Source organism: Abrus precatorius, unplaced genomic scaffold (assembly GCF_003935025.1).
Source record: "Abrus precatorius isolate BTA unplaced genomic scaffold, Abrus_2018 Scaffold10, whole genome shotgun sequence".
Classification (NCBI taxonomy): domain Eukaryota; kingdom Viridiplantae; phylum Streptophyta; class Magnoliopsida; order Fabales; family Fabaceae; genus Abrus; species Abrus precatorius.
In genome coordinates, this window is record NW_020874292.1 from 16,454,751 (window position 1) to 16,481,943 (window position 27,193).

The 27,193-nt window shown below is 33.8% G+C and overlaps 1 protein-coding gene across 4 annotated transcripts; it reads right to left on the reverse strand.

Annotated features, from left to right (window-relative positions):
* Nucleotides 1–7,556: 7,556 nt before the first annotated feature.
* Nucleotides 7,557–26,367, reverse strand: LOC113864088 (squamous cell carcinoma antigen recognized by T-cells 3). 4 transcript variants are annotated; one of them, XM_027497804.1, is made up of 16 exons: nt 26,148–26,367; nt 25,880–26,019; nt 25,717–25,756; nt 25,273–25,488; nt 24,184–24,459; nt 23,931–24,065; nt 23,702–23,827; nt 21,634–21,678; nt 21,380–21,481; nt 17,520–17,662; nt 17,283–17,406; nt 10,629–10,703; nt 9,328–9,681; nt 9,164–9,256; nt 8,580–8,736; nt 7,557–8,137 (listed from the first exon to the last, which is right to left on the reverse strand). In XM_027497804.1, the coding sequence occupies exons 1-16, from the start codon at nt 26,361–26,363 to the stop codon at nt 7,881–7,883; spliced, it is 2,499 nt and encodes an 832-aa protein (XP_027353605.1). In that variant the 5' UTR covers nt 26,364–26,367; the 3' UTR covers nt 7,557–7,880. The 4 variants fall into 4 exon arrangements, 3 of the variants coding, with proteins under 3 accessions (XP_027353605.1, XP_027353607.1, XP_027353606.1); XM_027497806.1 differs by having other exon boundaries at nt 25,273–25,401; nt 25,717–25,774; XM_027497805.1 differs by lacking the exon at nt 21,634–21,678 and having other exon boundaries at nt 7,592–8,137; nt 25,717–25,774.
* Nucleotides 26,368–27,193: the final 826 nt, after the last annotated feature.

Consider the following 27,193-nt stretch of genomic DNA (forward strand, 5'->3'; position numbering starts at 1 on the left):
CATAACTGAGTTCCGAAAACTCACCTAGATCTTGATGAGATAGACGATCTCACTTTGAAAAAGAAGGACTTTAGCTTGAGCAAGCTCTACTCTCGCCTGGGCGAGCTCATCCTCGCCTGGACGAGAAAACCAAACAGTGGAACCTCTAAGATTTCTGCTATTCTCGCTTGAGCGAGGAACACCTCGCTTGAGTGAGATGCATCTCGTCTGGGCGAGCAACATTCTCGCTTGAGCGAGATCAAGTCCAGAGAACTACCTAGTTTTCTTGAGACTCCTCGCCTGAGCAAGATCCCTTCTCGCTTGGGCAAGGGGATAGTTGGAGAGGCCTTATCTTGTCTCGCTTGAGCGAGAACACTCTAGAATGCTAGATTCTACACGACTCAATCTCACTTGAGCGAGAACTATCTCGTTTGAGCAAGACATTCAGCATCCAAAACTCTTAATTATTCTTCCTAAAATAAGACAATACAAGTCCTTGGCTATAATTCTTAGGTTATCACAAGCATAACACCCTTAACACTCAATTCCTAACTCGCACTACTAACCACTTTCAACAACACCATCATACATCACTGCGAATACATTGCTATCCATCCAACAATCATACAGCTTTCTCATAATTAAGCATATATAGCACCATTTAAAAGGAGTAATACATAAATGTTTGATATCCAATCAAATTTCTTGCTATTAGTCTTACTCATCAATCAACCAAATAGCACTGCAACTTACAACTTCCATCCAGTGACTGTACAACTTACCCATTCACATTCCAGCATATGAAATTTCATACAGTTCAAGTATATGCAACATAACTTAACAGGAATAATTTATTTATAAATATGTTGGCCTGACAGTTTCACCCAAAACGAACATCAGATCATTGAGTTACAAGAAAAACGGTAAAGCCTCTCCTTTTTTTGCATTTTCTGTGTTACAACGACAAGGGAGACTGATTTTCATTTTTATGGCCTCTGAACCTTGCATGCAATCAATCCTTTATTATCCTCATGGAATTAGCTTTCAAACGCAACTAGTTTCACTCAAAACGGACATCAAAATCACAAGTTATAGCGAAAATGGTGAGATCTCTCCTTGTTCTGCATTTTCAGTGTTTCAGTAGCAAAGGAGACTATTTTTCTCATTTCTGTGGTCTCCAAACCTGACATGCAATACCCCTATGTATCCCTTACAGAATTATATTTCCAACGGTGTATCTTGAGCACGAATCCAACATTGTTTGCCCACTCAATCACATAAAATACGTTAGCACCTTCATTTTTACATTTTCTGCAGAAACAGTATAAAGAAATAAAATTTACGCCCTCTATACAGAGTTGTTTCAACCCAAAAAAAATTATTTTCATAAACTACATGAAAATAGCTTTCCAACACATATTTTTATGTTAATTTTGGACTTCGTTTAAATACCTTACAAAATGAATTACAAAAAAGGTGTAAAGTTGAAAAACCTACGTGAATAGCAGTGAAGTTTGATTTTTATGCACTTTCCTGTGCATTAAAACTTGATTTTTAAAAAAGAGGATTTTGATCCTTAGGATCTTATCTTTCTAACAAAATTTTTGGATCATTATTTGGACTTCATTTGAATTCGTTACGCTTAATTTTATAAACATTACGCAAATTTGAAGTTTTCTGGTTTTTTGCAATAAGTGCATGGCTGTTTCTGAATTTTTAAAAATACTAGCTCTTGGCCATTTTTGCTCAAAGGATTCTGATTGACTCCTCTCTTATGTAGGAATGCAACGAACCAAGAAACTGCAAATTTTGACACTAGGAAGTCCAAAAAAAACAGACTACCTCACTCACCAAGGTAAAAAGGAGAAGGTATTTCAGGTAAACAGTAAGAAAAGAAATAAATAAAGAGGATTGTCCCTTAACCCTGAGGTCTAGAACACATGTATGAGGAGACAAGTGGTGTTTGAATTACATGTTAATATTTTTGAATATTTACTTGAGACTTTTGATGTTTTAAAATATAATTATAAGTATATTTTAATTTTGACGAATCTCAATCTTTGGCTGAGAATTATTTTACACTTGATGTTTGAGTAAATATTATTTTGTGAAAATTGTGAATTATATTAAGTGAACTATTTATTCAAGGCTTGTCGAAAACCAAAGATCAATTAAATGAATGCTTTATTGAAATGTCCAATATAAGAAATATGCTTGGTGTATTTGAACATGATATCTTGTGTGTTGTGCCCTTTGAAAATATATGGTTTGACGCATGTGTTGTGTAAAGTACTAAAAATATGCATATAGGCATATGCAGGCTGAGTGGGCACCATTTGTGAACTCGAGCCCTTTGAGGGTGAGAACATGCGTGACGATACGCTACGAGTAAATTGGTATGCAAGTATATGCGCTCTAAAGAGTTTGGCCATGGTTTGAGCTCCGACCTTGAGTTAAATAATTGAATCTAATGACTAAAAGTAAACCTTTGTGAAAACTTTGTTTTCTTTATTTTTTTTTTAAATAAATAAGTAGTGTAACTCTAGTTGGGTAATGGTTGGAACTTAAGGAAAGAGATGAAGCTAGTGAGCTTGGAACACTTGGAGAAAGTACATTGAGGCACGGGTATAAGTACTTGCCAATTCTCTACATATATATGATGTATATATAGTGTATATTATGGTTGGAATATGAATGTGGACTTCATTTTTGGGCTAGAATAAATTGGAAATGTAGGCTGGGTTGAACTGCAAGGACATTCTCGCAATAGCGAGAAGGTCCTGGGCAAATGGCGTGACTTTGTTGCGTTCTCGCTGTAGCGAGAAGGGCAACAGAGGAGGTGCATTTTTCTAAGTGCAATCTCGTTGTAGCGAGATTATACAAAAATCAAGGTGTAGTTTGGTTTAATATTTTTACTACAACGAGAAGGTCTCGCTGTAGCGAGAGTGTCGCGAATTCTAGGGTATTTGAGGGGTTTAGTGTTCGAAAAATTCATTTCTCACTTTTCCTCCTATCCCTTCTTCGATTCTCTCGATTCACAACCCTATTTCACTGATTAAATTGCCTCTAAAGTTGTTTGGGTGCAAGATTGAAGGATGAGATCACGTTTGAGGTGCTTGGAGGTAAGTTTTGAGAGCTAGGATTTCGGTTTTCATTCCTCTTCTTTGTTTTCTCAGTTTCTCATGAAGTTTTCCATGTGTTTAGAACGAAATACTGCGTGGGGGATATTTTCTACCATTATTTCATGTTGGATCTTCAATCCGAGGTAAGGAGGAACTCTACCCTATCTCATTGTACTTAGAATTCATTTATTGTGCTATGTATTGCAATGTGATTAGGATAAAATGTAGAATGATGTGTAATTGATGAGAGTGGTTTGATTATGATTGGATTGTAATGGAAACTTTGTGTGGAATGCAATGTGATTGATATTGAGTATGATGTGTGGTGAAATGGTGATAGAAATCGTATAGTTGGTTAAAATGTGGTTGAAAATGTGTGGACATGTTGTTGATTGATGATGAATAATATGAAATGATTGAAAATATGTGTAAATGGCATGATAGGTGTGATTGTGGTTGTATTTGAAAATGTTGGAAACTATGAATGGTTACAGCAATATACTGGGATATGGAAGATGGGGATGATAGAAATACCTTAGGGAAGAGAGGGTAATGGTAACACCAACAGTGAGCGTGGGTGCACCACACCACAGGCCACACACTTTCTTCCTGACTTGACCTCTAACTAATACCTTTGCTAAAGAACCTATGACCACACACGTTGTATCCGTGAGGCAGGGGCTAACCGTCGACCATCCATGGTGTGAAATTGAGTAAGTCCTTAAGTTTAAGGGCAGCAGAAAACTGTAATCACAATACCACAGTAAATGTGGCTAACATTACGTGTGTGTGGATTGATTGAAGGTGCAGTAAGTACACTCGTGTGTAAATTGATGTGATTTGATGTGGGTGTTGTAATAAATTGACTTATGATTGTTCAATAAATGAATTATATTATGAAATGTTTAGGACATGCAAAGTGAGTCTCTATGTTTGTGAGCGTGTGATAGTGTAGAGGACTCACCCTTACATTATTTTTCAAGTGACCAAAACGATTAGTACCAAGCTCAGTGAAAGGATAGATGAAACTACTATAGGACTTAGAAAATTATTCTTTTGAAATTATAATATGTTAATTAAGTTCTGTAGCAATAATTTGATTAAAATTTGTAATTCATCCTTATTTTGAAATATTTTATTGAAACTATGTATCGGGAACCATTCGAATGAAATTTCTATTATTCTCATTTATTATGAAATTAATTTATATTATTTGAAAATTAAATTAAGGTGTTACACGGACTCGAAGGGAGGCTCGTCGTCTTTGCCAATAATCGCCAATAACTTTTAACGGTAAAATAAGTAATAACTAAGAGGGGAAAGAAAGTGTGTAGAGAAAAGTCCTCTCTTTAAGGCTTCTTTATATAGAGTGTGGAATAAGATATAAGATCGTGACCTGGCTTCTAAGAGATAATCTCAATCTTTAAGAAAGAATATTTGATTTGCCAACTTTCAGAATCTTAACTTCAAAATCTTAACTAAAAATTATTCCAAATCTTCAAATCTAAATCTTTATCTAAGTTTAAATTTTAAATTCAAAATTTAAATTCATGTAGCACGGTCAAAGGCTAAAATTATCTAATTTTTATTTAGAATATCTTCATAATGCACTGATAATAACTTCCAACTAAGCTACAATAATTAATAGCATAATTAGTGTAAATATAAATAAAATAGGGTATAAGTATATAAAAATAAGTCATAAAATATATCAAATCATAGACTTATTAGTATTGTTCAATTTTCAATGTACAACTCAATGTAAATTTTATTCTTATTTAAGGGAACCACCCTCCTACAATTTACCACATACATAATCCAATCAAATTGTACTATTAAGTTACAAGCAACTTGTTAGATTTTCCTCTTTGATAGATTCTAGAGACTAATATAATATTCAGACAAAGCATAAGGCGTCTAATACCATTTATACATTTATCTCCTAATATACAATACGTCTCATACCACATTGAATAAGGTGAATGTTAAATTCTAAACTAGTGTCATATCAACTCAATAAAACCTAACATTAGATAATTATATAATAACAATTTCTACACATCCTACATGACCTACAGGGTTTTACGTGGATAGAAAATCCCCTTATGTAATAATGATTTGACTAATATGACTGTATTTCTGAACATATTATTTCAGTTAATATAAACATTGTTATAATCCTCGAGTACACATATCTCACCTGAACACACCATCAAATATTTGCTCAACACAAAACAAAATAGAGGTAAAACTTTTCATATTTTTGAAAAATAGAGTTTGAAAGAAAGATCAAAATGTATAAGTAGAGGTATAAATTGGTGTAAAATCTTGAATTCAATAAATCAACCTCGTTCAATATTGTGGATCAAACCTTGTTATTCATTTATAAGCACACACACATCATAAATTTTTAAATTGATGCAAGACCATTATGCATGAGACTTATGCTAATCCAAATACTTAGTTTGGCTTAAAAATTCTTTATCATACTTATGATAGAAGTTTGATCCACATTCCTATCATCAAAAGTAGTTAGGAGTTTCACTAAAGTAGAGTATCAACTACAACTTCTAATATAAAAATAACACATTGATTTCCTCTCACAAGATATCTAAAGGGAGTATGCACACACAATTGCCTCTGAATAGTTCAGATCTCTTTTATTTTGATTTCTCACCACACACCCAAGCACTACAATTCATTCCCAACTATTCAAAAAAATTTCTATATATAGAGATTGACAAGTAAATATAACAATGCCTAAAAGATCATTTCAATAAGGATCCTTAACTCATTAGTTTTGTCTTTTCTTTTAAATTTTAAAGGATTACCCTTATAAGGGTTGTAACTACTCAATGTTAGGAAGACACCCAATTTTCACAAGACTCATTCATATTTGGTTTAGTTGTTATCATTCAATAAATCAATTCAAGATCGAAGATAGAGTAATGGACAAACCCAATAGTTTGAATATACCTAAATGTCAATCTTTAAGCAATCTCAACAATGCATACACCCTTCGTAGGGGATTTCAATCACAAATTACATGCCTTTACTTATCTTGCCTAATGCCTTTATATGTAGTTCAAATCAATTATAGGTCATCAAATCAGTGCCAACCAAGTTTTGAAATCATTCAATTAACACTTACATTCAAACATCATTATGTGTGCAAGACTCTAAATATGCAAATGACCAAAACTTCTAACTCATCATTACATCAATCGTCACTCTTAGTTTGCCTAAGCCTCCTTATGGTATTTCACATAAACATTCACTTCACATGTGGCATAGCAAGTGTTTATCCAATTATAAAATTCAAATTGACATAGTGAATAACTTACATAAAACTAGAATAATTTTAAAAAAGATTGACATAGAACTAAGTTTTACTGTAAGGTTTCATATAAAGTGTTAGAGGAAACTAAGTTTGAATCATCTAATCATTTAGGTAATGTTCTCCCTAGTAACTCAAGAAATTTTCCTAAGTGAGAGTTACTAGCTTATCCACCATTTGATTTATCACCCAAACTAAATAATTATATCCTTTCATAGCCATCTAGAATCAAGTACCTCTATATTTCTATCTAAATATAATATTATTTGATTTCACTAAAATCCTTAGGTGAGTCAACACAAGGACTTTCAACTACACAAAGATACAAGTTAGAAAATGCAAAAATAAAAATTGTGTATATATAGAAAATTTTATATTTTAACGGATTTACTATTTTGAACTAAAATTGATGAAATAAATTTTATAAATCCTAAACCCTAAATAATAGAAATGCCATTGCATGCCACGTTCCCGAGGATCAAAGTTGAAAATTGGCAACAATAGTGACTACACTCCATTGAAAAACCAAAATTTCAAGAAGAGGTAGTGACTTACTCTCTAAAAGGACGTTTAAAAAAGTAATACGAATAACATACTTTCCAACACACTTTCTCTAACTCACCCCTTATTAGTTAAAATTTATTAAAAACTATAAAAATTATGTAAACCTCACTCTAAATATATCTCATTTTTTTATTTTTAAATTTTGACCAATAGTAAAAAATGTTAAAAAGAATATATTAGAAAATGTGTTATTACTTGTATCAAAATATATCTCAATATTAACAAGTAAAATACATTAAATAAATTAAGATACTTTTAGTGAAATTGGTTTATTAAAATTAAACAAACTGACTGTATATTATAACTAAATTACAATGAACAAATTCCTAACAAAAACATGAAGTAACAGAGAATAATTAAGAGCGTTAAAGCTATAATTTCTTCTTTACACATATTAGAAAATATCTTGGTTGGTAATTGATTATATTTCTGAAAACATATTTACGACTATATCTTTATTAATATAGATGAATGTATAAATGTCTTCTGTGTGGATAACCTTAAATAGTTCAATGTCTATAACCTTGCAAGACATCTAAATTAATTAAAATACGATAATATAATCAATTATAAAATTAAATTCTTAAATGGACAAATGCTCGATTTATAAAGAAAACAATATTGAGCTTCTTAGTCTACCCAACGTGAGATTCATAACATACACTGCACAGAGCCCCCACAAAAGCATATTCTGCAAATCATACGTAAACAGTAGACACATTTACCGGAGGGTAAATCTAGGATGATTGTTCTAATTAGTATGCAACAAACAGAAGAGCCGTACTCGAAAAACACATAACTTACACCTTTTCCACCTTTGTCAAAAATCTGAAAGATAACTGTCATCTTCAGAGTTACAAATTAGCGGTGCAAAATCCTCAACGAATGAACATCTTTCTGAATTCTTCATTGGATTTTGGCTTTTCATCCCCCTCTTCTGCTTTTGGTTTATTTGCAGTATAACCAAGTGGTCTAACATTTCTAGGCACGGCAAAAGTATTCTTGCCTTTAAGCTGGATGTTGTCACTTCCTTCCTTTCTAGAAGAGAACTTTGCATCCTTTACATCTCCCTTGTAAGTATCATCAGTTTCTTTGGATACTGAACCTTTTATACTGGAACGATCAGTGGCATGTCCTGCAAAAATCCAGTCCAAATGTTAGAGAAAAATATATTACATGTACTGACATTAACGAAGCCAAAGGTTATTACATTAACCAAAAAGGGAAGGGAGCATTTGTAACAAATGTGAGTGAAGGATGCCCATGGAGCAAAAACAATGGCTGTGAAATACAAAAATATATGCTTTTTGACACGTATGTCAAAGAACCTGAGACAACCAAAACCAAACTAATAACCCAAAAAGTATTTTTATGACTCCATAGTTTCTGATATTGTCATGTTTGATCATAAGTCACCTAACTTGGTTAATTGGAATCATTATGTCACAACAACCTTCATATTTCTATACAAAGTATTAAGTATACATCCTGATCACTAGCAGAGTATTGCAAAGTGCAAGCTGATTCAAGAATGCACCCCTCCCAAAGTAAGAACTTTCAAAGTTTACTTTGCATACCATGTTCATGAAATGTTTTTGGATTAAAAGATTCCCTTCCACCTCGCTTTGGGTCAGATCGAGCAATACTTAGCTTCTTCCCAAGTAACTTGTGCTTGTTCTTAGCTACTGCAGCAGCAAGGTGCTCATCATCCAAAAAGTCCACATACGCTAGTCCCTTCATCAATATCAAGATAAACATATAGTTACAGTGCATGGGTATGGTCACAGTAAATGGGCATATACCATTGTAAAATGACTTGTTTGACAAGGTTACGTGGATTTTTCTGAGGGCTTTGTCAATAAAAAATAGAGTACAATAACCTAAAAGTAGCCATTCTGCTAAAAATGTGTTGTTATTATCCTCAATAAAAAGATGGTACAAATGAAAGGCAAAATATATGAAATAACAAGGTTTTGGAACTGAATAAGGCACCAATCCAGGCCATACATGCACCCAACTAAAGAACTAAAGAAACTCAGTAAGGCAGCTTTCATCATATTGAAATCCACTGTAAGTTTTCTAAAGTCAACAGGCTACTATACTTTCAAAATCAATTAAGGCACAATAATAAAATAACGACAAAGAATAAGTCATTTGATACCCTTGATTTTCCAGTGAACTTGTCATGTAGAATACGGATGGCAACAATTCCACTAACATCACTGAAGAAATTACGAATATGTTCATAATTTGCCTGCAATAACACAGCGCATTAATCACACGACCACACACAGGGATAGAGAGGTTGATGACAGTAATGTCTACCGTAGGATGAAGATTTGATATAAAAGCAGTGCACTGGTCAGAGTATGCCCTGTTTTTTACGTGGCTAAACTGTTGTTCACTTGGGTTATCATCAGATTCGTTGTTTTTCTGATTGACCCCTTCCATTTCTGTCTTCTGAGAATTCTGCAATTGAATTTTACTCTCCTCAGGTGCTTTCTTCAGATTTCTACCAGCATCTCGCAGTCGCTTTGAGGGAGACTGTTCTTCAGGTATATCTGACCCCAGCTTTCTCTTATCACGAGCATTTCTCTTTGAATTCTTTTCACTTTCCTCTACTGACTTGGATTCCTGCTGTATCCTAAATAAGTGTAGCTCTTCTAGCCGAGGGGTAACCTAAGGAAAGGCAGTTCTCAAAAAGAAAAAATAAATCAGCAGATCCAAATAATTATTACCTATATTCTGCCCATCCATAAACACATTCATAGAGAAGGATTGACCATTTCATTAACAGTTAAATGACACATGATGACACCAGAATATCTGTTATTATTAACATTTCATTTTTAATAAAACTTAAGCGCCCAAGAGTATAAGTTTTGACATAATGGCAAGGTTGTCGCCTTACGCTGATAGTCACCAGTGGTAAGTCTCTGTACACCTAGCTGGGGTAAGGTTCATGATAATTCCTAGATACAACCTCTTTGCTAGAGGGATAAGGTTGTGTACATCTACCCTCCCTAGATCCCACTAGGTGGGAGGGAAGTTTCCAGTTGTTCCTTTTATGTTTCTGAAGAAGGAAACCTCATTGATAGGGATTAAGTCTGCTAAATGATTTATATAAAACATTCTAACTACAACAGATAATTGACATAAAACTTCAGAGAACCATACACCAAAGCTACTAGCCATTAAGGCTGGTGGATAACCCAAGACCATAGAAACTCTACTTCAGAATCACATACTTCTAATTTGGTACACCAGTCTCATAACTAAAAATAACGCATTAAAACTTTCACTATTTAGAAATATATTCAATTTATAGATTGAATTATGAATAAATCTTCAAATATTTATGGCGTTTAGTTTGATTGATAGAACTGATCAGCTACAAGGGAAAACATTAGGATACCATGATTCAATGAGTAAAACATACTTCCAAATAATCATTGGATATGTCTCCCTTATCATGCAATATAATTGCTGTAGACAATCTCTTATTAAAGCTTAAGCAGTAAGGCAGAGACTACTTTTATATCTCTAATAGATATTCTATATAAGCACAGATAATGTGGTGTTGTTAAAAAATAATGAAAATGGAGTTAAGAGAGGAAAAGTTGTACCTTGTGTAATGCATGATCAAAATCTTCCAACTTGCCAAATTCCCTCTCAAAGCGCAACCATGAGTGGCATATGTCCTGAATTATTCTGTTTTTTTAGGAACAGAAGGTATCATCTAATCCAAACAGTATTGTGCGGCATGTAAAATCACCAATAAAATTTTCATAACAAAATATGCACAATCTATTTTTATCAATTTCTCAAGGAAAAAATAGAAAATGAGAAGATTATTATGACTATCGTAGGAATTTTGTAATTATAATAAGGTTGTAACTTTTAAATAGTGAATTGAATATCTTCATAATTACTATAATTAGATAACTGTATATTCTGTATTAATGATTTCTATAATAAATACATGGTCCATTTTATAGTCTAAACAGACAGATATCCTATGTTTCTCCTTTTTCAGTATGATATCTAGAGTCAAACGTGGGATAATTCTAATCCATGACTACCAAGTAGGCCCACTGCTCACCTGTGCAATTTCTTTTCTTCTGAAAATGGTGCTTTGCATACAGTTTTCTGAATTTTCACTTGTTTGGCTACTATGCTGCCGTTCATTATTTTGTTCTGATTTATGTTTTGGCAATTTTTCCAGCAAACACCCTCGGAATGGGTTCACCCTACATAGTTCAAATCGTCCGCAAAATTTCTTGCCGAACAGACATCCCATGTGCATCTTCTCCTCATCGAGGCTTCCAACGTCAAACTTTGGCTTAAAAGTCAAGGTTATGTTAATTATCTCACCACTAAGGAGGACTCCATTGATGTCACTGAAAAATCTAAATGGAGTAAAATTGATGACCAGCTCTGTAGTGTCATCAAATTCACTATTCATCCCTCTTTGAAGCCAATTTTTGCCCTCATGAAACATGTGTCTGTTTGCACTGGCTAAAGACTTGTATACAAATAACACTCAGCGCCTATACGGGATAGTCAAAATCTCATGAATGCTGTTGCCCCCAAAGATTTGATGGCTCCATGACTAAATATTTGGGTCAAGTGACCAGATTTTTCATGACTTGGATGAAATCTCGCCTCTTGCTACCTCAACAAGGACCTTAAAAATAGTCAAAAACTTATTATGTAACTTGCTTTGTATGATATGCCTGCAGAGTATTCTGATATTCCCAATCAAATTTTGAGTTAGTCTATTGTGCCCACTATGGACTCCACATGGTCCACCTTCCTACGGTACTAGATGTGTCTACATTGTCCGATGCTTTACCCTATATTGTCGTCCTCCATGAGTAACTAATGTTTCCCAATCAACACCCGTTGAGTCTGCACCTTCGACCATGTCTCCAGCACCTACTCCTTCACCCACACAGTGATTTTCTTTGATGGTTTGAGGATCATCAAGCCTTTGGTTCCATTGCTTCTGTTGTGCACAAAGATAATTCTTTTGTTAGTCTTTTAACTCTTCCTCTCTTGACACATGGGTCCTTAATTTTGAGGTCATAGACCACGTTACTAATAATAAATCTTTTTTTGTACTATTTCTACATGTAATTATCTACCCTCTGTCACTATGGCTTACAGGTCCCAAACAGTCTAAGGGTATCACTATTATCCACCCTCTTCCCTCCCTTTCCATTGATCCATTGATTATGTTCTTTATGTTCATGGATCCCCTTTTAACTTAATATTCAGTAGTTGTCTCACTTGTTCTACAATTTCTTTCACTAAAGATTCAATTTTCCTACAAGATCAGAGTTCTGGGACAGCATCCTTACTCATGGGAGAAATGTTGTGTACATATAACCCTCCCAAGCAATGTGGTCAAATAGACATCCTATCAAGGATTTAAAGGAGGTGAAAGATGGTAAATCACAAGATTTTACCAAAACTATAAAAGTATATTCACAATTAGAAGCATTAAAGTTGGAATCCAGATCAGATATATATTCCATCATGTTTTATTCTCTCTATCATTACCTTTGTATGTACAGCCTTTTCTTTACCTGAATTATTTCCTTATTTGTTCTTTTCATTATTTTCTGATAAATTAGAAATATCTATTTAGCTGATTACGAGATGAAATGTAGACATACAATCCATATTTTTCAGAAGTTTCTGTTAACTAATAAAAATAGAATGATTCTCTGAATTCCAACAGTAATATAAGTGTGATTTTTGTTCATACCAAGCATGTCCTGCTTTTCCATGAACAAAATGAATCAGGAGACCTGCAACCACAACAATTACCAAAACTGTAGCTAAGGCTCTCACAAGAAGCATATAACCCAAAGTCCAAATCTCTGTCTTCAACATTTGATGTACTTTTTTAATCTTTTGCACCAAACCTTGGTTCTTTGAAATTTCTATTTGCAGAAAGGCAAGTCTGGTTCCAACAATTCCAATTTGTGCCTCTATTTTGGTTTCCACTAGATCAGTTTCTTCTCCATCACTGTGTTTCAGGTTTTTCATTTTCAATTATTCATTTTGAATTTTACTTCTTTGCTCCTTTGACCTTCATCGTCCTTTCTGCTGTCTTGCACCCAAGATTCTTGTTAGTCATCCCCAACAAATACAAATAAATCAGGATCACATTCAAGTTGGAACCTCTTGAGTACCACCACAAAATTGCACCATGTCACATCTTGATTGCTTGCTTTCCTGCACTACCACCACATAAGCACCTCCCAACGTTCCTTACCAAACTAAGCCCATGATAACTTCTTCATTTATAGTATTCCTTTCTCCTCAAAATACTGTTCTACATTGATCAGCCACCAATAGGCTTCCTTCCCATCAAACTTTGGAATCATATTCAAGATACCCACCACTCCAAGATCAGAGCTTTAATACCCCGTTGATAGAAACTTTGTATCTTTATTAGAAAAAAATGGGGAGAGAACTCTACAATTCAAAGAACAGAATACACACACTGCAGAACATTGAGGGTCTACACCTCCCAATATCAAAAGGCCCTAATTTCCTCTTACTAATCAAATGATATTCCTCTCTAGTCTCTAATCTCCCCTCTTATTTATAGGCAGCATAACTAACTAAATCAGTAAAGTACCTAACTAATGGATAACTAGCTTATTTTAACTAACTACTAATGAGGGTTATTAACACAAGGATACAAAATCAAGAACTATTCAATGATAGCTCGATCCTTTTGTAGGAATGGAATTCCTTTAAAAGTGTGATAGAAGTGCTTCAAATTGATGGTTGAGGCTATTGGAAATTATGCACCTCATTTGAAGGTTCAAAGCTATCATGAGTGAAAGTTCTAGTCCTTAAAAAAGAGTTGGAATACCAAAGGAATTGTTGAAGGGTCATGAGGAAGATTAGATAAATTCTGGATGTCCAACTATGTCAAATGCTTAGACAAATAGGAAGAGTAAAACCTTGATATGATAATATTTTTGGTGAATTTTCCATCAGGGTCAATGTTTATGGAGAGTGTTCAGCTTTTGGATAATTTTGCTGAAGAGATTGGAAGAAAACAGTGGTAAAAGTGATCACAAACAATGGAAGTAATTATGTTGTAGCTGGTAAGAGTTATTCTTAATAGTTTCACTTTCACAATTTTAATTGTTACTTAGTTCCTCATGTAATGTTTATTGATTTTGATCATAAGTAAATTTTTACAAGCCAAAAGGAGTCATTTGTTTTGGACTCCATGTGCTGGAAATTGGCTAGACTTAATGCTATAAGACATTGGAAAGATTGCTAAAGTTAAAAAGAGCAATAAATAGATGTATCAATCTTGTATGATTTATTTATAATTAGTCATTGGCTATGAACACACGAGCAACAAAAAATTGGTTAAACATGGAGTGACAGTTTTCTACCATATTCCTCACTTTGTAATGGTTGCATAATCTAAAAAAATCTTAGTTATTCACTTAAAATGAATGACTAAATCTTAGATATGCAGTTTTGAGGATGTATTTTTATTTAAATTATGCACAATCTATCATTTAGATTGAATTTTATCAAGTATTTTACCTGTGTTGGTTAAGTTACTTGATTTATGTGTTTTTTATGCAGAAATGGATTTTGAAGTTGAAAACATGGATAATCTAAAAGTTGGAATAGAGAGAATGGAGCCTAAGGGATTTTTCAAGCTTAAAATTGGAAGAATAAATCTTAAACAGCAAAGTGCACAACCTGTCTATGTCAAGGAATACACCTGTATTCTTGTCTGATTTAAAGGAGCTGAAGAAACAAGCAAAGCAGCAGCAAACACAACCAGGTTGTGTCGCAGGATACATCTGTGTTTGCAATACTGACAGCATTTATTAAAATAAATTAGACTATCTCACTACAGGCCCAAAAGTTGTATTGAAGGCTTGTCTATAAAAATCCCAAAAAAAAAAAAAAAGAAGAAAAAAGGGAGTTCAGACTTTTGGAGACTCTTTAATATTCAAACCTTGGGTCTTTTAGTGCATAGACATTCAAACAGAGAGCACAACAGTAGACCAAAATTACACAACCAAAAAGGAGCCCCGATCAAAATTCTAAGAAATCAAAAAGACAGTGGAGACTTTATAGATAGGGTCTCAAAAGAACATCTTTAGGATCTACAAGAACATCATATTCTTTAGAGTAGAGATTAAAATTCATCTTTTCTACACTAATATTTTACTCTTGTTCTTTACATTAACTTTTTTAGGTTTGTAATCTGAATATGAGTGAATAGCATTGTTGTTAAAAAAACGGTTATGACAGCACCATGGCAGGTAACGGTGGCATTTTTCAACCAAACTGCCACAACCATGCCAAAAAATGGCAGTTTCATTGGCGGCGCCACGGCAGCTGTTAGGTGCCTGTTGGCAGCCATGGCAGAAATGGCATTTTTCACAGGAAAAATTGGGTTGAGCCACAAACCCAACCCATTCCAAAGAGAAAACCCACGAGCCCAACCCTAAATCGCGTAATCGCATCTCTTCTTTGTTTCACATCTTCATCGCTATTGGGCCGCCATGGAGCAGTGGTTGGCCACGTGATACTTGCTGTCGTGAAGTGCAGGCCCTAATCACAAATACTTCGTTGCATTTTTTAAGCTTAATGGAGAATGGGAGTGAAAGTCTGATCTTGCCCTTGCCCCAATGTCGTTTAGGGCTTTTTTTAAGGGAAAAATGGACTTTCATCCCACTTCAAATTTTTTCCTTTTCTTCTTGAGCAAGTGGTACGTATGCATGTTCTCTCTCTTGCTCTGTTTTTCTTCCTTCTTCTCTAAAGCCAACTTCTCCTTCATCTCCTTCACCATTTTTTGCCAGAGAAGACATCCTTTCCAGCTGTAGGGCCCTGTTTTTCGGCACCTATTTTCCATTTTGCTCCTCTGGGCTCTGTTTTTCTGCTTCATACAGTGCTCTATTTGTCACTCTCTTTGCGTCTATTTTGCTTCCTCTGGTGCTATGTTCTTCTTCAAACAGTGCTCGGTTTCTCACTCAGTCAGCATCTTCAGTTTCCCTCCTTTATAGTTTTTCCCTCTCACATTCTGTTTTACTACCTCATTTTTTTCAATTTTCCTTATTATTCTGATTTCTCGATTCTATTTTTCTGTTTTCACTTCCAAGTTTCCTTCTTCATTTTTATTTTTACTTCTTTGTTTTTCTGTTATATCGTCAGCTTTTTCTCTCTATTTTACATTTTTATGTAGTTAGTTTTCCAGTTTTATATCACATTTTGATATAAAACTATACACACACACACTCTTCCGCCATAACCTGCCATGGCATCCACCATAATTTTATGGCAGTTTTTTTGCTGTCTCCCATGACGTTATCATGAATTTAATATGATCTTTTATAAATTATACTTTCTTGATTGAATTCTTGGTACACTTAATGCTTGTGAATTTGTTCGACTTCTTATTTACATGATCTCAATTGTCAAAGAAAGGACTAAAAGGTAAACCTTATCATTGGAAACCCCAAGAATGAACCTGAAATTCTAGACAGAGAACTACACTAGATTTCTCGAGAAATTACAAATCACCATAGCACTTAATGACTTTAATTAGATATAATTACTACAAAAGTAGGAGTTAGTCTAATTAAATGTTATTGTATTCTGAAAGTAAACAATAACTACTTTAGGGTAATTCACCTTCGAAATAAACCAAGAATTAATTTAGAATCTATTTTAATTAAGTTCATGAGTTTCTAGAAGTTTGTTAGAATTTGAATTAATTTAATTTTAATTAATAGTGTTTTTAATTATTTTGTCTTTTCTATTTTCTATTTAATTCGTTTAGTTAATTGGTTGTGTTTAAATATTTAAATCACAATTATTCAATACTTAATAGCTTAATTGCTGTAGATACAATAACTCTTTATATTATTTCATATGACTGGATGTATGGAGTACATAATCCAAGTTTGCAAAATCTTGCTATTAAAGTACTGAGCTTAACGTCCAGTTCATTGGGATAAGAGCATAACTAGAGCAATTTTGAACATGTAAATTAATATTAAATTATTTAAATTTATAGAACTTCATATAATAATTATTATTAAACTCACATAAATTTTTATTATTATTATATAGATTTATTTGTCTCTAATTTATATGATGATAATCCCTCTCATCCAACCGAACTTTTAACCAGGACCACTGCCTAATCAAATCTAATTACACTAACAAATAAATAGTTTCAATATTTTCTAGAAATAACATAAAGCTGCTTATACCTCTGAACCAGTCCCAGAAAACCTTTTACTGTAGCATCTCTTGTATATGGACCTGGCTTCATTTACGTGACCCGATTCCACTTCCATTGCTATATAACCTTTCCATGCCTCCAACATTGAACCACTGCCATGGGGGGAGGGGGGAATAAAAAAGTAGTTTAATATTAATTTGATTTGATGAATAAAACTATATCAAAACATTCAATTTTAAAAAGAATTAAATGAACATTATCAAACCATATCTTAAGACAATTCTCCCAAACTCCACGAGCTGCAGTTATGTCTTTCCCACGTTTAGTTTCTAAATGGGCCCAATAAGCATGTAAATGTAACAAACCCTCTGTATTCTTCATGTATGGAGACAGGTAATCTGATGCACGCTGGAAATAGTAAATAGTTAGAATATCAAAAATACTACATAAAGCACTAAAGCAGATGAATTGATTAGTTAATACAAACCATCTTCTAGCAACACAATTTTATGTTGTAGAAAAGATTAATGCCACTTTCCTGAGAAAAGCAACTTTGCTAATAGAGACTTAAGAATTTCAAAACAACACAAATATTAACAAGAGTGATAAAAGGTTTAAGGGAATTGATAGCAACTCAAGACAGAACAAGAAAGAATTTTCTTTGTTTGAAGAAGAATTGTTTTGTACACTCTCAATGGTGTCCAGGAGCTAGGCTCCTCAGAGAACTCTGCCAAAAACAAATGAAAAGTCTACACATACCCCTCTCCCCTCTTCTAACCACTATTTATATCACATGTTACAGCCTAAAATAGGTGCCAATCTTTAACAAACTAGTAGCTGGTCCTATATTCCAATAGGACCCTTATTCTTCCTCATTCTATAGTAAACCACCCAACCACTAGGCTTGGTAATTGAGACAATTGGACTGGACCTGGACCTCCAACTAAGGGATCCCGGATACTCTGTACCCTATCGGGAATATATTATTAAAATGAGTGGGGACCAAAGAATTATCAAGTATGTATGTCAAGGGCTCCCCTGCTAAAGGGTAAGCTTAAGTTAACAAGCGGATCCTTAAAAAGAAAAGAAAAGAATATTAGACATCAAGTAGAAGTTTAGAAGGCTTAAACAAAAGCAGCCACCACACTATCATTGACATCCTTCTAGAAGTGTATAAACAAGGCTCTAAGTCAGTAGCATGTTCTCTTTCATGGTTCAAAATTCTCATAATTTATAATAGAAATTTGACATTTATAACAGTCATGGTTTCAAACTAAAGAAGTTCAATCACAATCAAATTTGTTACTGATTAGAATTAGAATTAAGAAAACTTGCACAAAATGTCAATCCACAAGCAATCAAACTGTCTGAGAGTATGCTAGTTTATGTGAATTTTGCCCAAAGAACTGCATTTTGTGCCTGAAATACTAGAGTAAATTTTGTAAAACAGAAAACGTTATGCACACTTCTTTAAGTTACATTTTTTTAATAATGCTCCTTTTTTATTGGTTTTTCATCATTATATTAGTATTATAATAACATTCATATTTTCTTAGTTTGTCAAAGAAACACATAATGGAAGATCATATTATTGACTAAAATGTAGGTAATGGATCTGAGTTTGGATACATATGTACCCAGTGGGTAAATGTATGAAATATTGAAGTTGCTACCCATGCAAGTACAAGTCTAGGTATGGCAATTTTTTAAACATGTAGGTAAGACTATGGGCATTGTAATCACCTACCTTGCTGTCCTTACATGCCAGTTCTGTTTCTGCAAATTTGTCACTCACCCTGTTTGCTGGTTCTGCTACTCATTGGATTTGGTGATAAGTTCTGTGTAGTTTGATTGGTTGATTTTGTATTAAGGTTGATTGATTCTGTGTGGTCAATTGAGTTCTCATTAGGGATTTTTTTAAAGATCATGAATTCATGACTCGTGTTTAAGTTTAACCAGTGTTGTTAAATGTCAGTTATGGCGGCGCCATGGCGGAATGGCATGGCGGAAATGACAGAGGCCGTTACGAAGATGGTGTGGCGTGGCGGAATAACGTGGCGGTGCCATGGCGACCGTTACGAGCATGGCGGTAACAGCCGGCCATGGCGAAAATCGTTAGAAATGGCGTTTTTTTTTTAAAATATGGTTTTTCTGCACTTTTGGGCCAGATCCGACCCGACCCAGTTTAGAACCCAACCATAAATCCAGGTTTTTTCCCTCTCTTCTCCTTACGATCTCACTCTCCCTCTCTTTGCGATCGCACTCTCTCTTTCTGCGATCTCACTCTCCTCTCTGCTCATCTCTTTTCTCTCTGCCCTCCATCAAGATTTCACTCTCTCTCTCTCTGCTGAGATCTCTTTTTGTCTTGGGCTCCTTGGGTTTTTGTTTTGGTGCATTTGGGTCTCTATTTCCAGCGACTGCAGCTGCAGCTCCATTTCGGTCCTGCTGCTGTGTGATGCTACGCCGCTGCTGTTCTCTCTCTAGATTCTTTCGGTGTTTATGTTGTTGGGGCTGTTTTTGCTTGTCAATTTAAGTGCTAAACTTACGGCTTTATCTTTTAGTCTTTTTTAAGGGAAAAAAGACTTTTTATCTTTTAAAAATAAACTGAATTTTCTTTTTTACCCTTAAAATGACACTGTTTTAAATTTTTTTAAAAGGGTAAAATAGTCTTCTCATTAAAATATATTATCTAACTTTTCTCTTTCCTTCTTCCCATCTCTCATCTTCATCTTTGCTCTTGTTTTAGTGGGCATCTGGCTTTATTTAGCTTCTCTCATCTTCATATTTATACTGTTTTACATCCCCTTTCCGATCCTACTTAGAATTTCGATTTTGATTACCATACTTTACATCACAAAATCAAGAAAATATTATTCAAAGTCTTGATTCTCTCATTTTCCTCTCTCAGTACTTTTAATCCAAATAATATCAACCACTAGGAACTATGAGCATGAATCTGTTTGACTCTCAAGAAACATAAAAAAATCTTAATTCACTTTTACTATGGTCTATGGGTGGTGTAATTGTTGCAAAAATTTATGGTGAGAAAATGCTTTTTAAAAGAAGGATTAGAAGGATTGACAATGATAATTTGGGCCATAAATGAAGAATTTGATAGGTAGACATTAGCTGGTTAGATAAATAGTTAGAGGTATATTTAGTTAATCAAAGAGTTAGTTAGTTAGTTGATAATTGCATATTTTGTATTGAATTATATTTTGGATTGTAGGTTATGCTACATATATTTTGAGTTAATTATTTTCTATCATTTTCTGTTATCTATAGTATTTTTTTTATATATTTTATTAAATCCGCCATAACCTGCCATGGCGGCTGCCATTACTTTATGGCAGTTTTTTTTATTTCCGCCGTCCGCCATTGATAACATTGAGTTTAACCTTTTGAACTTATGATCTGGTTATTTATGTATCATTTTAGCCTATGCGTCATACTTTGTTGTTGTGATTTTTTTATTATGAAGTTGTGATGTTGAACATTTATTATGCATGTGATATTAAATTCTGTCTGGATACCATGATAGCTTTTTAAAAAATAGTTTTTTTTTAGGCAAACTCTTACAAACTGAGTCTATGGATACTCCATAAGTATACAGACTCAAGTTTGACAACCTTGATTGATTATAGTAATAACAAATGACTTGAGAGTTGAGATCAAAATTAGTATGAACTACTATTTTTTTTCTTCTAAAACCATTGCCTTGCCAGAAATTTAGCTTCATAAAGATGTTAAGATTTAAGATGACCAGAAGGGTAATTAAAGTGTAAATACAGCAATTACTAAAACCATTTCCCACCTCAACCACACTTTTGTGTTTTGTCATGAGCGAAGTCTTTAGGAAATCCAATAGATCTAGGTCTATTTTAAGAGCTTCTCATGGTCTCTCCTACCTCAAACTATTGGACTACCCTAAATCTGATCCACTTTTACTGCACTTCTATTGGTCTTCTCACATGGCCAAACTACTGTAGCTGAATAAATATTGGTTGGTGGAGAGAGAAAGAAAAGCTCAAGCAGAGACAATCAAAATCAACGGAGCAGAAGTACAACTGACCTATTTTTAGTTTTAACTCCAACATAGCTTTAGTGAAAATAAATATAACCAACCTGAAAGGTCTCCCTTAATATTTTATATTCCAAATCCTCTTCACTGGTGAATGCCATTCTTCGCCTTAAGCCATCTACCCGGGTGAGAAACAAATCAAGATACTGAAACGGTATAAATAAAACAGTTTAAAAATTCAATATTTTCTAGAGAATCATGGAAACTAAGGGAAGTAGGGGAATGGAATCCGAAAACTATAACATCCCAAGCACTATGGAGAATCATACCATCAAACTTTATTGAATATTGGTCATACCTCATCGAGAGTCGAAAAGGTACATTGTAGGGACTTCTCAAAGACCTGAAACCATTGGTGAAATTGCCTAAATGACTCAAGCAACTATGAAAAACTCTACCTCACATTTTTTATAATCAAAGAATTCATTAAGATAAACGGAGGCACATCAACCAATACTGCACATACAAAAGGAGAAACATCAGCCTCCATCATTTACAAAGTAAAATCAGCGTACTCAAGTTATACTATACTACCTCCATTCTTATTTATTTGTCTAGAGAGAGAAGAAATTACACAAACCAAAGAATCCAATAATTTTGTCAGAATTAATCACTAAACTTATTAATGTACCCCTAATTAGTTAATAGGTTTCCTTACGACTCTTGAACTACCCAAATAGTATATATATTTTATATTAACAAAAGGACATTAGTAGAAGAATAATAATTAATATTATCTTGAACTTCTACATGGACAAATAAATAATAAAAAACTTTTCTTCTCTCTCTCAATGTTATCAACGGCGGATGGCAGGTCATAGCAGACAACTAAAAAGTTATGGCGGATGTGTGTGTGTGTGTGTTAACCTGTAGAATGTATATATAAGTTTAAGCCTCTAACTTAATGCCTTTAAAGTAACAAAACATTGAAAACCAAATAAAGTTAGAACTGAATGAGGAGAGATGTAGACAAAATAAACAAGAAAAAATGAACAATATAGCTGGAAACTGAAACCTATAGCAAAACAGAGCACTTGGCGGAAATGAAGAACAAGGGTCAAAGAACAATGGTTTGCCAAAAACACCATAAACTGGCCAGAAAACACTAGCCACCCCCATTTAAACTTTAAAGCCGATTTAGTTTCAACCTGAAAACCCCAAAATACCCCTGATACATGGTCCTGCAACTTTAAACATTTAGGACATTTTTGGGTTTTCAAAAACCTCACAATAGAGTCTAAGACACATGCTAAAAACCGTGATTTGCCACTGCTGCAGCATCCTCGAGGAAGAACAGAGATGTTGAGGATGAAAAAGAGGGAGACTTTGAAACAAAGAGAGAGATGCAAGTCACGTGCAAGGAAGAAGAAAGAAATTTTTAGGGTTGAGTTTGTGGGTCACTCTGGAATGGATCAGGTCAAAGGCTCAACTCATTTTTTTCTCCCACAAAAACCACCATTTCTGCCATGGCTACCGTTACCGCCATGGCCGCTGAGCACGTAACAGCGGCCATGACACTGTGATAGGTCCAATAAGTCTGTCAATGAGTTTCTAAGTATTGGGCCACCAGGCCTAAGGTCGGTCTGGAAGGCGTATACTAGAAGAAATAAGGCACAAGAGGATGGGAATGCCAATGTGGCAAAAGTTAGTTAGGAGAATGTGTTATAATATTTGGAGGTACATAGGATGGGGGGATAGCATGATGGAGCAGGCTTTTCCATTAGTGGGTTATTTGCACAATGAGGGACCTTGCAGCGATTGCTTCTTCTTTCAGAGCTATTGCTCTGGTGTATTTGCAAAATACTGTTGCTTGATCTTTGAGTCCAGTTTTGGGCTCTTTATTTGGTATTGTATTTGATTCAGTTAATTGAGTTCTTATCACACCGCCATTGTAAACCCATCATTTTCTGCCATGGTTGTGGTGGTTTGCTCTCTCTAGACAGATAAATAGGAATAGATATAGTATTACATACTAACCAGCCTTGATAAAAATTTGACTATTTCAGGCATTACTGACATTGGCTATTTTGTCTACTACAAATGTCATCATATGACATATGCCTTCAAGAACAAAACCCCAAGGTTAGGTATGCAATAGGGTAAACATTATCATGCAGCAATATTCCATCCTCTTGTGATAGAATATATAGAATAGCAGTCAAATAAAGGAGGCATTAGAAAGAAAAGTGCATCTTTTCACCAAGAACTTGCCTATCGTTATTAAATGAGAAATGACACTATTTACTCATTAATAAACCATTAAACCTATTGAGGATTAAAAAACATTAATTGGATTTTCAAATTTTTAATTTGCATCAAGAAAGGGGAAATTTTGCTATGAAAGTGAATTGTATCCAAGAACATACTTCAGCCAAGTCCTTCTCAGAAGCACGACTACGCTCCAAGGAAAGCATATACCGAACCCATAGTTCTCCAACCCAAGGACAGTTCTTTGTGGCCCTAGAATAAACATTGCTGACAATATTACCAACCTAGAGAAAGAAGCAAAAGGAGAAAACTCCAAGTTATAAATTTGCACTTTGGAAATGGATGTTCTGATGTGAAAAGGATGATAACAATGGTGAAGTTTATAACCTTCAAAGTCTTGTCCAAATAACGAGTATAATCAAGCCAGAGATCAGGTGATAAAGGAAAGTCAGTAATAGCTCGCTCATACAGAACTTGAATTCTGGCTGGTGTTCCAGAAGACTGCTCAAATTTCAAATAGTTCTGCAATACAATTCTCTTCATTAAAAGGAATTTCACATGCTTAAGAATAACAAATAAACAAGACTCTAAAATTCTATCTCTTGCAAGTAAATAGTCATATTTTGACTTGGATACATACAATGTAGTGTTGTAGTCTTTCTGAATCAGAAATATCAAAGTTTGAAATATGATCTTCAAGAGGAAGACGAGCATTATACATCTCCAAGGCCTTCTGGTATGATGACGAAACGTGAGGATAAATATCAACCAAGTCAATGGATTCAACAGCTTGAAGATTTCCTTGTTCCACCTCCCAAGTCTTATAGGCCATAAGTGTAGAACCCAAGTCAGCAAGGGGAACAGACAATTGGCGATGGAATAAACTTCGAATTCGTTGAACTTGCTTTTCTTTGGCCTGGAAAATTAGAAAGAAATTTAAATGCTCAACTGAAGCAATCCATAATGCCACCAAATGCTTCAATATGATGCATAAAGCAAGCTAAACCAAATTTTTTTGGTAAATGCAATAGTTAACCTCTGCATCAAGTTTTTCTTTGGCAGATCGAATTTATTTGTTCTTTAACTCTTCAACAAACCAAAATTAAATCATGTCCTCAATTAAACTTTCACATTTAGCTAAGCCCATATTTCAGCATTCAAGGCACTACCTCAGCAATGACACTTTTTTTTTCACTGCAACCACATTGTTCTGTCCTTCAATTGTATCTACCAAGTTAACAGGCTAAACCAAAATTTTGTTGATAAATGCAAAAAGTCAATCTCCAAATCCCGTTTCTCTGTGGCTGCTACTTCTTTCAGTTTTTCAACAAACCAAAAATTAAACTATGCTCTCAATTGAATTTTCACATTTATCTCAGCTAGTATTTGTGAATTCAAGGCACTACCTCAGCAATAACACATTTTTTGCTGCAACTACACTATTATGTCCTCAACCATGTCAGCCAAGTAATACCACTAGTTTCTAAATTCTAATTGATAAAAAAATGTTTAACTCTGTCTAAAAAAGGAATGCATACGAGATATAAACCATCTGCCTAACTAATCAACATCCACCCTTCCTTTGCAGATACTTTCATACAAAAATACTTAACCGGATGCAATGCTTGCTTGGAGTATAGAACAGAACATTGTATTAACATGTAAAATTCTCACAGAGCTCAACTAATATCTGCATATGATCTGTGGTAAAGTTAAGGAAAATGTTGACCTGTGTATCAGTTTCATTGATGGTTAAAAGTATAGACTGCTCATATTGCCTGTATGCTTCCCATATTTTACTGCCTTCCACAACATGCAAACCAGCGGCAGTAAGTGCACTCTCAAACAGATCCCTTGCCTTCAAAATACCAGTAGGTGAACATTGGTGTACCATTGGATCAAACTCTAGGACGAAATTAATGTAGTCACACCAGAGAGAGACAGACTGAAATACAGCATGATAAAACAGATGATCAAAACTTTTGAAGGAATAATTTGATCATAAATCCTGAGGGGAAAAAAAAAGATTACTAGTTCCCCTACCATACCTAAACCCTTAGCTACGGTTAAAAAGAGAATTTGGTTCTTAACTAGGAAAAGAAAAAACAAATGAAGTGCTCCAGCAGAAATCAATCATCTAAAGCAGGCAGCATATTGAAAAACAATAACCAACCAGATAATCAAACAGCCCACGTTCATAAAGCTTCTGAATTCTAGAGAAAGCCTCGGGTCTGCACCGTAAAAGCAAAGAGTGTGAAAAAAGTAGGTCAATAAATCCCCATAGGACAGGGAGAAGAAAAGCAAGAAGAATGGAGTCAAGGAAAGAGAAAAAAGACCGAGAAGCAGTGTTGAGAGACAGCTCATCGTTGATCCATTCGAGCCACATTGCCGGGCTCAAAGGAAAGCTTTCACTCATAGTTTCCCTGGCTCTCGCCAGTTTATCAACATCACCCATTCTCCTCAGAAGCTTTATATACTGAGAAAGATGATAATCCACACCAGGCCAAGGAAACAAGAACGATTAGATCGAACTTAGAAAAAGGGAAATTGGAAAAGAAGAATTGTATTGATTGGTAGTGCAGAGCTGAAGAAGAAGGAAATTACTTGTAAATGAGCATCGTAGTTCGAGGGGTTAGCAGCAAGTTCAGTCTCGAGGGATTCAAGTTGAAGGTTCTGCTGAGCTTCGTCCTCTGAATCAGAATCGTCAGAATCAGACATGGCTCTGTCTTTCTCGCGCTCTGCTTCTACTGTCGGGGTTAGGGTTTCCGTTTCATCCATCCCGACGATAGGCTGGTAGAACGCAGAACCGTTCCGCATCATCACTTTCTTGTATTCACTGTTACCGTATTTATTTATTTATTCAGAGATATAGATATATATGCATAGATGATATGCTATAAATTTATTAGAAAAGTCATCATTATTAAAATTTATAAAAATAATAATAAACTAAATAACAAAAATTATTTAATTATTTTATAATTACTAATATTTAAAAAAATAATTAAATATTTCTTTAAATATTAAAATTTATAAAAATTATCTAAATTAATATAATAGAATTAAATATTTTTTTATCAAAATTTATAATTATTAATATTTATAAAAACTATCTAGAAAAACAAAAAAATAATAAATATTTATAATATATATAAATTGATAAAATTTGTATCTTTATTATAAAATAATTTAATTAATAAATATATGTGAATTAATTACAATGTAATATTATTATATGATAAATTAAAGTGTATATTATAAATATTTGTTGGCTTAAATTTGTAAGTTAGTTTCTATATGAAAAAAAATTTATAAATCATTTCTTATACATACATTTATTTTTAATTTAATTTTTTATTTATTTAACATTGTTTACTTTTAATTTAATAGTAGAGACTAAATCAAAAATAAATATACGTATAAGCACTTATTTATAAAAAATTTTACATTTAAAGACTAATTTATAAATTCGAGTCAAGTATAACAACCAAAACATTATTTAAATTTATTTGTTAACTATTATATTTTAAATAAACACTAAAATTTTATTTTTATTATTTTTATAAAATTATATAAAAGAAATAATCTATTTCTACTATAACAACAATAATTTTTAGTAATAATATTATAATTTTTAGTAACAATAAAAT